At 46.8% G+C, this 15,419-nt stretch overlaps 1 protein-coding gene across 1 annotated transcript in view; it reads right to left on the bottom strand.

Annotated features, from left to right (window-relative positions):
- Positions 1-10,197, bottom strand: part of LOC144770763 (urokinase plasminogen activator surface receptor-like) — a 266,472-nt gene extending 256,275 nt beyond the window's left edge. The window contains exon 1 of the mRNA XM_078655511.1: positions 9,563-10,197. Within this exon, the coding sequence (XP_078511637.1) occupies positions 9,563-9,611 (49 nt within the window). The 5' untranslated portion in view covers positions 9,612-10,197. The remainder of the gene's footprint in view (positions 1-9,562) is intronic.
- Positions 10,198-15,419: the final 5,222 nt, after the last annotated feature.

The raw sequence follows: 15,419 nt of genomic DNA, 5'->3' as shown, positions 1-15,419 counted from the left end.
TAGCTTTTCGACAGAGACCTCACATCCCAGTGCCCAGATAACCCCAGGGGTGACAGTGGCACACGCTATAAATGCTGATTGATTCATTGATTGAACGCTGGGACTTGAACCTGGTTCCCCAGTTCCAAAGTCAGCAGTTCTTACGCCTAACCCCACATCCTCTCTTATACTTTATGATTGGATGACTGGAACTGCAATCATCCAATCACAAAGGAGCACAGCTCACAAAAAAGCAGGAGCCCGATCTGGCTATAGTCTTTCAAAACGTGCCAGCCCCGGCAGTGTCGGCTTGACTACCTCTGACTCTGCCAAGGGTCTCTCCCGGTGCCCAATAGCCAAGCGCCTCTCCCTCAGCAGCCCAAGAGTCAAAACAGACCTAGGACCAATACAGACACTAACATGATAGTCTGACCAGCTACTTGTAAAATAAATGTAGTGAGGGCAGAGGAGGCTGGTCCCTCCTCCCTCCGTGCACTGGTGTCACTGCATCAGCAGCACCACTAATTCTATGTATGTCCGTGATGAAAGCGTGACATTGAGAACAATGAAAACAAAACTGGACTAAATAAAAGGTTCCTGTGGGTCAAAGGAAGTGGTAGCAAATTGTTCATTGATGCTTTTAATAGTAATAGATGGACACATTCAAAAACTGAAGCTAGGACTAAATTGCGCTCAAGTGGTAATTTAGGTGGCCACTTGTTATCGTTTTTTACTGGCCTGGACTATATTTTAAGTCTCTGCAATTAAATTTTTTGAAAAAAAAGCAATACTTGGTACTTTTCACCTTTTGACACATTTAGCAATTCCCAATGGGGTCGTAAATGACCTGCCTCATCAATATTCATGGGGGCAGGTTGGAATTTGCGATCCATTGGGAATTGGCAAGAACACAGGGATGGTGGCCTGCTAGAGACAGCAGACCACTATGTCTGTTTTTGCTTTTTAAATAAAGCTTTTTTTTTCAAATGCAGCCTGTTTTCTTTAAAGGAAAATGGGATGTGTTTTAAAGAAAACAAAAATCCTTTACATTTTTTAAGGGCAGGCAGTGGTAAATGGGACCACTGCCTACTCATTAATAAGATTTTTGCATACAATCTGCATAGGGGGTCTCCTAGGGACACCCTCTCGTTTGCGACTGGCTTGCCACCTACTTGAAGTAGGTGGTAACTGCAATTGTTTTAAGACGCATTTGCGGTTGCATAACAATTGTGCATACCAGTGCGACTCGCTATTAGGAAGGGACGCCCTTGGTACTCACCTTAATAATAGCGACTCGCAAACCGTCAAAATGGGTTTGTACATGCAAGAACTCTTTTGAGCGGTTGTAAACGGCCCGAATTTCTGTTTGCGACTGCTATAAACGCTCGTAAATCTAGTCCAATATCTTGTTTTTAAAGAGATATGTAATTTGACAGGTCAATAACTTGAAATATGAACAGCACAATTTTATATTAAGTTATTCTAAATAAGGGATTGTTCAAGGGTAATGTGATCATGTTCTAATTATGTGGGCAGGAACCATATGTAGTCGAACAGCTATTCCACTGAGACAATAGCAGGGTCTGTTATAAATCTGTGGTTGACAGTTATTCATTGACCCAAATTCTCCAACAGCCGCATTTCTAGTAGTTTCATGAACTACATGCAATTTCCTGGTAGGGACTGCATTTCCTCTGTATGGGTTTTTATCTGAAGGGCTTCTCGCTTGTAACAAGTGTTGGAAATACACTGCTCTGAACTGGCCTCACAGCACCACACTTATGAAACAAAGCGAGTGCTCTGACCAAAGGGACTTACTTTGTAAAGTTTATAGGATTGCTTTGAAGCTGAATATCAGAACTCAGCCACTGATGACCCTGAAATATTTCGAGGTAGCTCTTCAGCAAGCAGTCTGTCAACTGCAAAGGTCATCTCCACTCTGGAACTGCAGGGGAATACTCCAGCAGGACTTCAGTGGCATGCCCAGCTCCTCTGGAGGTGACTACACATGGTGGGGTGTTTTTTATCCACACCAAAGCATTAGCTAAAGACCACAAGGGTTAAATTACAGAGAACCCCTAAACTGTGGGCTCACACTCCACTGCAGACAAGCACGAGTGTGTGCTTGAAAATGAGTAGAGAGACGGCTAAAGGCCCTTTATGCAACGCGTACGCACTGCGTAGGTGAGACCTAAAAAGGCGCCTTAATCATGGATGGCATTATCTTGTATAGACACATCTTTTCTTGCCAGAGGGTGAGTTTGGATCCCCAGAAAGCAGAGGATGTTAAGAATGCTCTTACTGTGTCCAATTACTGGGGTCGATTTATAACAAATTTAGTTACCCTGACAGCGCTTCTGAGAAAAAGCCTGATGCCTTTAGACCTAAGATCATTAACAACCGTTTGCAGAAGTGAAGGAGGCAAGATGTCATCATGAAATACTTCTACCCAAACCTCACAAGAAACCTTTTGTGGATGCAAGCCCAGAAGGCCAAGGAGCCGTGCCATTGCAAGAACAAGCAGCACTAGGTCTGGGGAAAATTGGAATAATGTCAAATTTAATTTAGGGAATTTCATGTTACACTTGTTACATGAAATTCGCGAAAGTATGCCATTACACCACTTTCCGTAATGATTTGGCTAAAATGACTGCATGGTAAGATTGAACATATTTGCATGAAAGTTTTAAGTAATTATATGAAAGCAAATTAGGCAAATTGTGCATACCTTTAGCAAATACGTGGCCACTCCTAGACTATGCAAGCGGAGCTCTGTCTCACCCAAAGACCAGCTACTTTAAAGCAGAGAAGGGGACATATTGAACAAGTGGGGATGGACCGACTTTCATCCCACTCTGTACAAACAGGAATTTAGAACAATCACTGACCATAGACCTAGGATCTACCTGTTCACAGGCCTCTCTCATCAGACCCCCCCACTGAGGATTGAGAAGTGACTCCTGTAGCTACGAAAGTACCTCTTCACACAGTTATTTTATCAGCAGGAGTTGGTGCAGGTAAGTCCAGTGGGTGGACCGGGGCGGGGGGATGTCAACAGGCGATGGAGTAGGATTTATTTATTTAATTAATTTTACCTATTCCGCCGTCTTTCGACATTTGCCCACCACCCCACTGTGCTTACCTGCACCGTCCGCTGATTAATTTGTGAGGGTATCCTGGCGCTGAGCCTCAGCAGGGGATTGTGTCTAGCCTTACCTAGGGCAGAGTGGTGAGTTGAATAGGCAGGTCATCAGCTTCTTGCAGAATAGAAGCTTGAAGAAGAGAGAAGGATGCTCTGATGTAAAGTGGGGGGATCATTCCCCGCTTTAGAAGTGATTTTGGAGCACGCCCACCCTCTGGATCTAGTTCTGTGCATGCATTAGATGTGTGCGAGTAGGAGTCCAGAGAAACATAGATCTGGGTGGTAGTGCAGGGAGATGTGACTGTTGAGGTAGGTGGGGCATAAATTCTGTAGGGCCTTGAGCGTGTGGGTGAGCACTTTGAACCAGACATGTTTCTGTATCTGGACCCATTGGAGTTCCCTAAGGTGCGGTGTGATGTGCGTTTTGCTTATGAGATTAAGTATAAGTCTAGATGCCGAGTTCTTGATGGTTTATAGTCTTCTGGTAAGTTGCTTAGTAATGCCGGTGTAGAAGGTATTGCTATAGTCCACTTTGCTTGTGACAAGGGTTTGAGTCATGGTTTTACTGGCCATTCGAAAAACTTTTTGAGCATCTTCAGGGAATGAAAATAAGATGCAGTGATGATATTAACTTGTATGCTCATGTCCACTTTGCTGTCAATGATGATTCCAAGGTTTCTGGTGAGAATGCTGGGTGGGGGTGTGGGTCCAACTTCGACCGGCCAACACTTGAAATTCCATGGTGAGTTACTATTGCCAAAATTATTACTTCTGTCTTGTCGGTGTTGAGCTTAAGAAAGATGGCTTTCAAGCAGTTAGTGTCTTTGGTCATGTGGGTGATAAACTTGATTCTTATATTGAGGGGCTTATGCAAGAGGGAAAGTATGATTTGAGAATTATCAGTGTAGGAGAGGATTTTGTCTGCACGGATGATGTTGGCATTGAAAAGGGTGTGTCACTCCACAGATGAGCTTCTGGGCTTCTGAGTGGTAAGTTGCCAGGCTGTCAGCTTGAATATGATCTGTTAGAAAGGACCAAATTCACTGGAGAGTGGGTCCCTGGATGCCGATCATGTGTAGGTAGTTGCTGAGGATGGGGTGTGAGAACGTGTCAAATGCTGCAGAAAGGTCCAGGAGGATGAGGGCTGCTATGTCTCTTCTGTTGATGATCAAGTGGATTTTTCATCTGAGGCAGTGATGAGCACTATTTCTGTGCTGTGGTTGTACCTGAAACTGGACAGAGTGACATTGAGGATGACGTGGTTGTTGAGGTTGTCAGTGAGGCACCAGCTGATGAGCTTCTCTAAGACCTTTGTTGGTAGGGTAGGAGGGAGATTGGTTGGTAGTTTGTGAATGCGGTAGGGTCACTGGAAGGTTTCTTGAGCGGTGTGATGGTAGCATATTTCCAGGTGTCAAGGAAAGTGGCTGACTAGATGGCGGGCTTGGCGGCATCCAGGATGGGTGTAACAGTATCGCTGATCCAAGAGATCTTTTTGCAAAGGCACCGGGGCAATGGGCAGAGGGGCTCCTGTATTGATTTATGGTGGTGGTGGCTTCATTGTTATGTACGTCAGCCGTGATGGGAAGATGAGATGCGCGGGCAAAGGGGTCGAGTTGGGAGCCAAAGTTGTCACATATGGAAGTGCTTTTGTTACAGAAGGATTCCAAGTTGGTTGCTGAGGTTTTGTGAGGAGTGATGTTGCTGGAGGTGGCGGGAGGCACGGTGAACTCTTTGACATACCACCCTGAATGCCTATATTTCTGCTAATTTTCTGTCTTGGCACCCACCACCCCAAACAGCAGGACTAAACAATGTGTCAAAGAAACATGTGCACCTTGTGATGCACATAGCATGTCCAAAGCATTTTTTCCTACAGGAAACAGCAGAAGCTACAACATAAAACATTTGTCTTCAGCTTGTCTTGGCAGCAGTAAAGAATAACAAGTGGAAGACATTTCTGTGGAAGGCAAATGATAAGCCAACAATCCCTTGATGCTTTGTGGACAAACAGCAATAATCTGAGCACCACCAGTTATAGGCTTGTCCTACAGTGAAAAAAAAACCGTGATCCCTCTGGACCTTAGAGACAAGGTGACTAATATTAATAATTATTATTAGAACAAAAAATTGCATGGGGTAAATTCACCAGGTACCTTAAAAAAACAAGAATTAACCACCAAAAGATGATATCTCTATGGGCTCATGCGAATGGCAAGGTGTAGAGGTTTATGCGAACCTCAAAGATTTGTGAATAAATATGGCACAAAACACTCTCGAGCAAATCTACTGTCGTACCCCACACAAGCACAAGCACCACAGGGAGTACCTTGGTGAATGTATTGTTCAGAAATTCATGAAATACATCTTCCTAGCTACACCCTTGTCCACCCCATCAATTCCTGACCCCCAGTGCACCTAAAGCAGCGAATTCACAACATCACTAACACCAGTTGCTCAAAAAGGGTAAGGCCTTGCCCCGTCAACCCAGGTCCTTTGCCGGAGGGCAATAATGTTATACCTGTTCGGTGGATATTGTATGATATTTTTTTTAGTGGTATTTTTACCAAAAACAACATCAACTTATTTTGTCCTTCTGCATTCCAGGTGGAGCAGTATGCTGCATCATTTTGCAGTCATTGGGGACTCCTAAGCAAGTTGACAGTAAGGTCGTCATATATGGTGTTGATGCAATCAATCCATTTAGCGGATGCGGTCATGGCCAACACTCCTGCTTATATAGCAGACAAGCTCACCATCTTTGGTGGTTCATAGTACACCTGCAGCCAAGACACCAGCAGACTAAGAAGTGTGAAAACAAAAATAATGCAGCCTGCCTTTTCCATCTGTGCAACCACAATCTGAACCAGCGTCCCCTTATCCATCAGTACCGCCCCAATGCTAAGGAGTTTGCTCGTTCATCCTAAACCAACATTGGACCCTCCCGATCTTGCAGAATGTGGACCCTCCCTCTTCTTCATTTGGTAAATATTAGAACAAAGCACTAACTAATATCCTTGCATTGAGTGGGATCCGGATACATGAGCATTGTTGTAGAAAAACTAGACCTACCCAAGAATGTAACTAGGGGGCAGTGTTGGCTCTCCACGGGGGGGGGGGTGAAAACAGCAGCAAGTGTTCTTGATCAGGGACATGGGTGTTCTTGATCAGGGGCACATGCCAGGCTCAGACTGAGTTATGGAGAGGATCAGGGTTGGATTGGGACAGATGCCCTAGCTCAGAGCAGGCTTCTGTGTGTGTGTTCAAACTCCTCTGTATATGAAACACCGATAGAAAGGTGTGGGTTCACAGGGATCCATGTAAAGAAAGATAAAGCTTACCATTCTGCATTTCAATAATCACATTATGTGTATGCACATTTAACATGTATGCATACGTCATCAAAGGACGGACGACATATGACCAGCTCACCCCTCAACCTTGATGGAATTCCACTCACTCACCCTGTCATCCACATTGACTTCAAAACCAGCTGTATCATCTACAAATCCATCATGACCGTGTCTCCACCCATCTGGGTGACACTCTCATCACGTCTGAGACTCTCCGCACAGCAGCAGGACACCAACTACCAGACTGGAGTGAAGAAGTGCAAATAAAGATGCATGCATAGGCAAAGGCAATAGGTCGGCTTTGTCCGCCAGACTTCTGACAATTCTTTTTTTTGTTTTGTCATAGTTTGTGCAAAACTTTATTGTTTGCAAATATGCCAGAACCTCTTCTATCAAAAAACTTTTTTTTGCTACAGGCAAAAAAATGTTTTGGGTTTTAAAAAATGTCACACATTACCATGGGTTCTCCCTGTCACTAAAGGGAAGTATTATGTGTGTAGATGTGTTCCTCCTAAAAGTGTGGCATTTCATAACTCATAGTGGAGTCAGTCAAAGGGTGAAGGTAAGACTCCCACGGGCATTTGTTGCGCTCTATAAATTGTAATAATAAATAAATATAAATTAGGTGGCTGATACATTGCCCCTTAATTCATGCAGGAGTGGGTGGAAGAAAAACATGAATGACACCAACCACAGAAAGAAAGAGGGAAAAGAGGGAAAGAAAGAAGGAAAGAGAAACAGAAAAAGAAAGAGAAAGAGAAGAGAAAAAAAAGAAAGAAAGAAAGAAAGGAGAGAAACAAAAAAAAGAAAAAGAGGATAGCGTGATACACAACAGTTTCAAATGGGCACAACCTGATATGCTGTGAAACAGCTGCAGTCAGCAAATCAACCAACTTCAAAATGAAATTACCACAGCTTTGGCAGGTGAAATGATCTGATAAAGATGAAATGTGCATTAGAAGTGTCCTGGAATCACGTCAGACTCTAAACACCAGCCCAAAACTAAAATAATTATAAATTAAAAAGAAAACATTGACACCAAAGAGAACTGGCTTATATATGGAGGTGCTCCTTGAAAGACAGCAAAATGCTATCACTCAAAGTGAAGTTAATCAGTGGCTTAGGGAGGCTGATCCGCTGCCCTATGGTATATACTGTAGTGGACGGAAGCAAAATATGAATGACACAACAATAGACCAATGGATGAGGAGAGATAGGTTCATGCCCCTGTTGCTAAGTATTTTATTTATATTTTGGTAAAATCAGAAGGTCTTGTTTACAGCCAGACCTAAAAACAAGACAACAGGCCTACTCCATTGATGTACCCGGGATTTAGTACAACATTCTTGTATCCATCAGGAGTGAACCATCCTTGATCCAATTTAGGAAAGAGTTGGACACAGTTCTTTAAAGAACACCGTGTCACAACAAAGTAATAGTCCTCCTCCACTCTCAGAACCAAGCTTCCCCTCCAAGCATTTATTAAGAGTCGTAGCTCCCCGCAGCCCAACAGACCCAATTCAAAAAACACCTCCATCAGTGAGTGGGACCCTCAGGCAGTGTGAATCTCCCTCGTTTCATGTTGACTCGTTTTAGGCTGTATCAAATGCACTGGTTTGCAGCGGATCTTACAGGTAGGAGCATAGTTGATAACTCAGCCGTATGAGGCTGTGTTCATTTTTCAGACCAGGACCAGGACATTCTACATTTTGTCCTGTTTCGTGATTTTTTTCGTGATCCCCGTAGAAAATTAATTCTTCCACTTCTGAGAGGGCAGCAGTTCACGCAGGCTAGACCAGCTCCTATGTTTTTTACAATTATATTCTAATGGATATGTTTGTTTTAATGTAGCAAGGTTTTTAATGAACGCTGTCAGGATTAAAAAAATAAGTGGATTACTGCCATATACTTATATCACATGATTAGAGGGCTATTTTGTGATGTATTTTTAGGTTTGTGTCATTGTCTTGTCTTTTTATACATTTTATTTTAACAAATTATTAATTATCTTTGCATTTTAAACAATATTGTGTCTTCGAAGCGGTGATACAAATTTTATCCTTGATACTTTGGTTGCTGCTCGGCTGCCACCATGGCAGTTTTAACCCTTGTTGATCAATTTTAATTGTGCTGTGTGTATCTTTTATGGTTTTAATTAACCGATGAAAGATTATTTTGACTGACTGACTGAACCCCCCTACCACTCAGGACAATTCAGACGCATCTGTTGGCCCAAAAGTTATGCATTGCTGGAGTGGTGTCGCAAGCATAACGCATCTCCAGCAATGCCTGTTGATGCCTATACTTATTGTACTGCATCAATCCTGATGCCTGCTTCAAGCAGGCGATAGGTTTTGACACAGTGCCGTCCTAGACGTTGCGCAGTGAAATCTTGTAGATTTAACTGCGTCACTTTTACGAGGATTTCCTGCGTGGGAACGGCCACCCTGCATACATTATACCTGACGCAGGTATAATGTCAGACTGGGCTTTACAACGTGCCGTATCTCCCTAAATGTATCACATTGTAAATTGGCCGCATTGTTTACCCAGCCGCTGCGCCACAAAAGTGATGCAAGAGCGATGCAAAAGTGTTGCAAGGGGCTTGTAAATCTGCCCCTTAGAGTTTGCACCACTGTGCTTGTGCACTGCCCATGACCTGACAAAAGAATGCATGAAAGAGCTGAATTTGGATCATAAACTCAAAACTGTCCCTAAGAGGGGCCCCCAAAATACAGAGAAGCGGTGCTCCTTCTCGCATGCATAGATTCCACTCAACGAATCTGCTTCCCTTGAATAAAGTAATCTACACCCGGAGGCCTACCTTCTGCCATCTCAGGGCGACCCTATGGGGCAGCCTGCCCTCCCCTTGATGTTCCAACTTGACTTACACTGTGCTCAGATGGCATCTAAAAGCGACAATATTTACTTTTTAATTTCAATCTCTGTGTTTGCCTTTTTCTTTCTACTGAATTCCAGCGCCTGGACACCGATTTGGGTAGCAGCGCGCTTTCTAAAAGTTACACTCAATCAAGAATTAAATCAATGATTCAGTCATTTTGTTAATGGCATTGTGAGTCACATATGTTACCTTGCACGAGGACAGCGGAGAACAGAAGGCAGCGGAGGACGGCCTGCATGTCAGGGCCGGCGCCGGGCAGGACGGTCTGCAGCCGAGGGATTCCCTTCTGGTCTCTGCTTCGGGAGATATTCAGGAAGCGGGCAGGGTCGGTCACTGCTGGAGGGCAGCACAGGAATACCTCTGGCCGAGTGTGAAAAGTCTGGTCACTGCTCAGGGCTGGGGCTTCAGTGAAGTGAGAAGATCTGGTCACTGATTCTTGCTCGTACACCGGGGTGCTCACTGAAGTGGGCAATGTCTGGTCACTGTTTCAGATTTGCACAGAGGATGAAAACATCTGGCGTGGTCATCCAACCACTGGCCCAGGCTGCTTCTCTTTCTCTTGTCTTATTTTCACTATGGTATTCCCTTCATACGTCTCTCTCTATATCTCTCTCTCTCTCTCTCTCTCCCACGTCCCTCTGTGCGGGTTTGTCGTCCTGCCTTTCTTTAATACTCTCTTTGTTTTGCTTCTTTTTATGGTCTTCCCACCCCCTCGCGCCTGCGCTTTCCTCGCTGCCCCCTTGCCTCCTCTCCCACTCTCTCAGTCCATCCCTGTCTGCCAGCCCACACCTGCTCTGCTCCTGTGGCTGTCTCTTTGCCTCTCTGGGACCAGGATGCCTGTAATCATCATTTGGCTGCAGAGGAAATGGTGCATCACTCTGCCCCACCCATATAAAAAGGAGAAATAAGGTAACCACAGAGCAGAGGCGTGCCAGGGGGATCTCAAGAGTAGGATAGTTCTGCTGTTCAGTATATTAAGGAGGATAATAATACCTACATCTCTGTCACGAGCCGGGGACGGATATCCTAGCAATGAGCAAGGATGATAGTTCTGTCTGAATTACGAGTCAAGGAGCTATCACTGCTGTCAGAGCTACGATAGAGGATGATAGTTCTGCTGTCTGAGATGTGAGCCTCTGAGATAGCTCTGCGGCAAGAGACCCAAGCGAAGAGGAAAGTTCAGCTGTCCTAGATATGAACCAACAAGACGGCTGCTCTGTCCCAGAGGCAAGAGAGGATGATAGTTCTGCTCTCTGTGACATTACATATTAGATAGCTCTGCTGTCCAAGACATGAGTAAGGATGGAGTTCAGCTGTCTGAGACATTAAGATAGCTCTGCTGTCCAAGACACGAGTGAGGATGAAAGTTCAGCTGTCTGAGACATGAGACATTAAGATAGCTCTGCTGTCCAAGACACGAGTGAGGATGAAAGTTCAGCTGTCTGAGACATGAGACATTAAGATAGCTCTGCTGTCCAAGACATGAGTGAGGATGGTAGTTCAGCTATCTGAGACATGAGACATTAAGATAGCTCTGCTGTCCAAGACATGAGTGAGGATGGTAGTTCAGCTATCTGAGACATGAGACATTAAGATAGCTCTGCTGTCCAAGACATGAGTGAGAATTCGAGTTCATCTGTCTGAGACATAAGACATTAAGGTAGCTCTGCTGTCCAAGACACAGGTGAGGATTGTAATACTGCTGTACTAAGTCTGTGCCACTGTTCTGGACTCTAGATGGTAGTGCTACTGTGGGAGATATGAGCCACTAAGATGGTTGTACTGTTCACGACTCGAAAGAGGATGATAGTTCTGTTGTCTGATATATGAGCAACGAAGGTGCCTCTACTGTCTAAGACTCAAGCGAGGATGATAGCACTGCTGTCCTAGATACGAGCCACTGATATAGGTGCACTGTCTAAGACTCGAGTGAGGATGATACACTTCTGCTGCCTGAGAAATGAGCCACTGAGATATCTCTACTGTACAAGACCCAAGTTTTGGATGATAGTTCTGATCTCTGAGGCATGAGCCATTAAGATAACTCTACAGTCCAAGACTCGAGTGAGGATGATAGCTCATTTGTCTGAGACATGAGCCACTAAGATAGTTCTGCTGTCCAAGACACGTGTGAGGATTAGACTACTGCTGTACTACATCAGCGCCGCTGTCCTGGACTCTGGATGGTAGTCCTGCTGTGCGAGATATGAGCCACTAAAATAGATCAACTATCCAAGACTTGAGTGAGGCTGATAGTTTTGCTGTCCGAGAAATTATCCAATAAAATTGTTCTACTGTCCAAGACCGAGTGTGGATGATAGTTCTGCTCTCCAAAATATGAGCCACTAGGATAGCTCTCCTCTTCAGCACTCTGGATGGTAGTACTGCTGTCTGAGCTATTAGCCACTAAGATAGCTCTACTGTCCAAGACACGAGCGAGGATCTGAGAACAGCTGTCTGAGATATGAGTCTCTTAGACAGTGTACTGTCTGGGATGCAGGATCATAGTACTAGAGTTAGACCTGACAGCCTTGAATTTGTTTTTGTTGGCTTTAGGACACTGTGCAATTTACCACTGCTAACCAGTGCTTGAATGCTTGTACTCGCTCCTTTCAACATGGTAAAATTGATTTGCACACAATTGGCACATTTCATTTACAGGGTCATCCCTGATATTTTGCCTTTGCCCTCCACTTTTTGTTGAACTTGTTTTTGTTGGCTTTAGGACTCAGCACACTTCACTACTTCTAACCAGTTGTTGTGCTCCCTTCTTAAAATGTGGTAGAATTGGCTATACCAAATTGGCATATTTAATTTACTTGTAAGTCCCTAGTAAAGTGGTACTACATGTACCTACAGCCTGTAAATTATATGCTACCCCTGGACCTGCAGCACTTATTATGCCACCCACATACGTAGTCCTGTAAAGAATTCAGCCTATGTGCAGTTTTAACCTGCCAATTCAACCTGGCAATATAAACCTTTTTCCAGGCATAAACCTCCCTTTTTTAATACATATAAGTCACCGCTAAGGTAGGCCCCAAACAGCCCATAGAGCAAGGTGCATTATATTTAAAAGGTGGGACATGTGTTTTTAAGTTTTATATACCCTGGTTGTAAAAAACTCCTACATTCGTCTTTTCGCTCCTGTGAGACATACCTCTCCTATTGGATAACATTGGGTTACCTTATTACATTAATAACTGCTAACTTTTGATTGAGAACAGGTAGAAATATCAAGTTGAAGTGTAATTTAAAATTCTTTTTAATGATGAAGTCCGTTTTTAAGTCACAGAACAATGGCAGTGACCCAGCCTGACCTCGTCAGTGCCGGATCGCTCTACCCACCGCGTGGCCCCCCCCAGGAAGTCACCCGGTCCCCTGCAGACACCACTGCTCGATCCGCTGCTCTAATTGTGCCGCTGCTCGATCCGCTGCCCTGATTGCGCCCCGCTGTACGGTAGTATCGCCTCAGCTCTGCCGCCATTTTGTGCTGCCCCCTGTTGCCGTTTTGCCCCATCTGTAATATTGTCTTGTACTGTTGCTTCCGTTTTGCCCCATTTGGATTGTTTTTCTGTATTGTTGCTGCCGTTTTGCCTCATTTGATTGTTGCCCCATTTGTTTTGCTTTGCTCTTCCCCCTGTTGCCTGTTGCCCTGCCCCCTGTCGCCCTAGCGCTTTTGGACCCGCTGCCCACCCCGCTTCCTGCCACTGCTCCCCCGCGGCCCCGCCCCCACTCCTGCTGGTATCCACGACCCTCTCCCATTCCCGCTCCCACCTCCCAGCTGCTCCTCCCTCGCTCCGCCCCCCCACTCTCCATTTATGGCAGAGGCACGCCAAAGGTAAGCCCGTCTGCGCCCGTCCGCGCCTGGACCGCGCCCACCGCCAGACCCCCTCCCGCCCACCCGCAGGACCTACGACGCGGCCACCCTCAACGCACTCAGCACCGACCGGACCCCCGGCTGCCACCGAGCCACCCCAGGACGCACCCACGGACCCTTCACCTGCCAATCCTGCAAGTTCTCCTGCATCCGGACCTGCACCGCACCCACCAAGCCAAGCACCAGCAACAACCACCTGACGTGCATCCTGCTCAACACCCGCTCCGTCCACAGACACGCCGTGGAACTCTGGAACCTCCTCGACTCCACATCCCCAGACGTCGCCTTCCTCAAGGAAACATGGATGAACGCCTCCTCAGTGCCCGACATCCCCATCGCCATACCGGACGGATACAAGATCACCCGGAGGGGCCGCGTCAACCAAACTGGAGGAGGCATCGCCATCGTCCACAAGAACACCATCCGCATCACGACCAACTCCGACGACACCCTCACAACCCCCGAGCATCCTGGTTCACCGACGAACTCAAGAGCTCTAAGAAGAACTGCCGAGCCCTCGAGAAAGCCTGGCTCAAAGACCCGACACCAGACAGCATGACCACCCTCAAGCTCGCCACCCGAAAACACCACCAGATGATCCACACCACCAAGAAAACTTCATTCAAGGAACGACTAGATAACAACGCCCACAACAGCAAAGAACTCTTCAACATCGTCAAAGAGCTCTCGAACCCTAGTGCCGGCAACAACGACATCACCCCATCGCAAGAACTCTGCAACTCGCTCGCCTCGTTCTTCCACAGAAAGATCGCAGACATCCACAACAGTTTCAGCACACAGCCGACGCACCCCACGAACGCACCAACGCCCCCCACCATCACCCTCCCCGCCTGGACACCGGTCAACACCGAAGACATCATCCGCACGATGAACTCCATCCACTCCGGATCACCAACCGACCCCTGCCCTCACCACGTCTTCAACAAGGCCGACTCAATCATCGCACCCCATCTCCGGGACATCATCAACGCCTCCTTCAAAACCGCCACCTTCCCAGAGAGTTGGAAGCACGCCGAACTCAGCGCCCTACTGAAGAAACCATCAGCGGACCCCACCGACCTCAAGAACTACCGCCCCATCTCGCTCCTTCCTTTTCCTGCCAAAGTCGTCGAGAATATAGTCAACAGACAGCTGGCCACCTTCCTCGAGACGAATGGATCCCTCGACCACTCACAGTTCGGCTTCCGGGCCAACCACAGCACCGAGACCGCCCTCATTGCAGCCACCGACGACATCCGAGCCTTGCTCGACAACGGTGAAACGGCGGCCCTCATCCTCATGGACCTCTCCACGGCGTTCAACACGGTCTGCCACCGCACCCTAGAACAGCGCCTGCACAACATCGGAATCCAGGAGAAGGCACTGGAGTGGATCATCTCCTTCCTCGCCGGAAGAACCCAGAGAGTCCGCCTCCCCCATTCAGATCCGAGGCCACCGAAGTCATCTGCGGCGTACCACAAGGATCATCACTCAGCCCCACGTTGTTCAACATCTACATAAGCCCCCTCACGGCCATCGCACACCAACACAACCTCAACATCATCTCCTACGCTGACGACACCCAGCTGATCCTCTCCCTCACCAACGACCCCGACACCGCCAGAACCAACCTACACGAAGGGATGAAAGACGTAGCCGAGTGGATGACGAACAGCCGCCTGAAACTGAACTCAGATAAGATGGAAGTCCTCATCCTGGGATCAGCACCCTCCGCCTGGGACGACTCCTGGTGGCCCCCTGCCCTCGGCAGCACACCCAAACCAACGGACCACGCACGAAACCTGGGATTCATCCTGGACTCCTCCCTCTCGAAGACCAGACAAGTCAACGCCGTCTCCTCGTCATGCTTCAACATCCTACGCATGCTCCGGAAGATCTTCCGGTGGATCCCCACCGAAACCAGGAAGACGGTCACCCAGGCCCTCGTCACCAGCCGACTGGACTACGGGAACACCCTTTACGCCGGAACCACAGCCAAACTCCAGAAAAGACTCCAGCGCATTCAGAACGCCTCAGCACGACTCATCATGGACATCCCCCGACACAACCACATCTCCGGACACCTGAGAGACCTGCACTGGCTCCCCGTCAACAAGAGAATCACGTTCCGACTCCTCACCCACGCACACAAAGCTCTCCACAACC

The sequence above is a fragment of the Lissotriton helveticus genome, chromosome 7 (genome assembly GCF_964261635.1).
Source record: "Lissotriton helveticus chromosome 7, aLisHel1.1, whole genome shotgun sequence".
NCBI classification, from domain to species: domain Eukaryota; kingdom Metazoa; phylum Chordata; class Amphibia; order Caudata; family Salamandridae; genus Lissotriton; species Lissotriton helveticus.
This window is presented reverse-complemented; position numbering and strand designations above follow the sequence as displayed.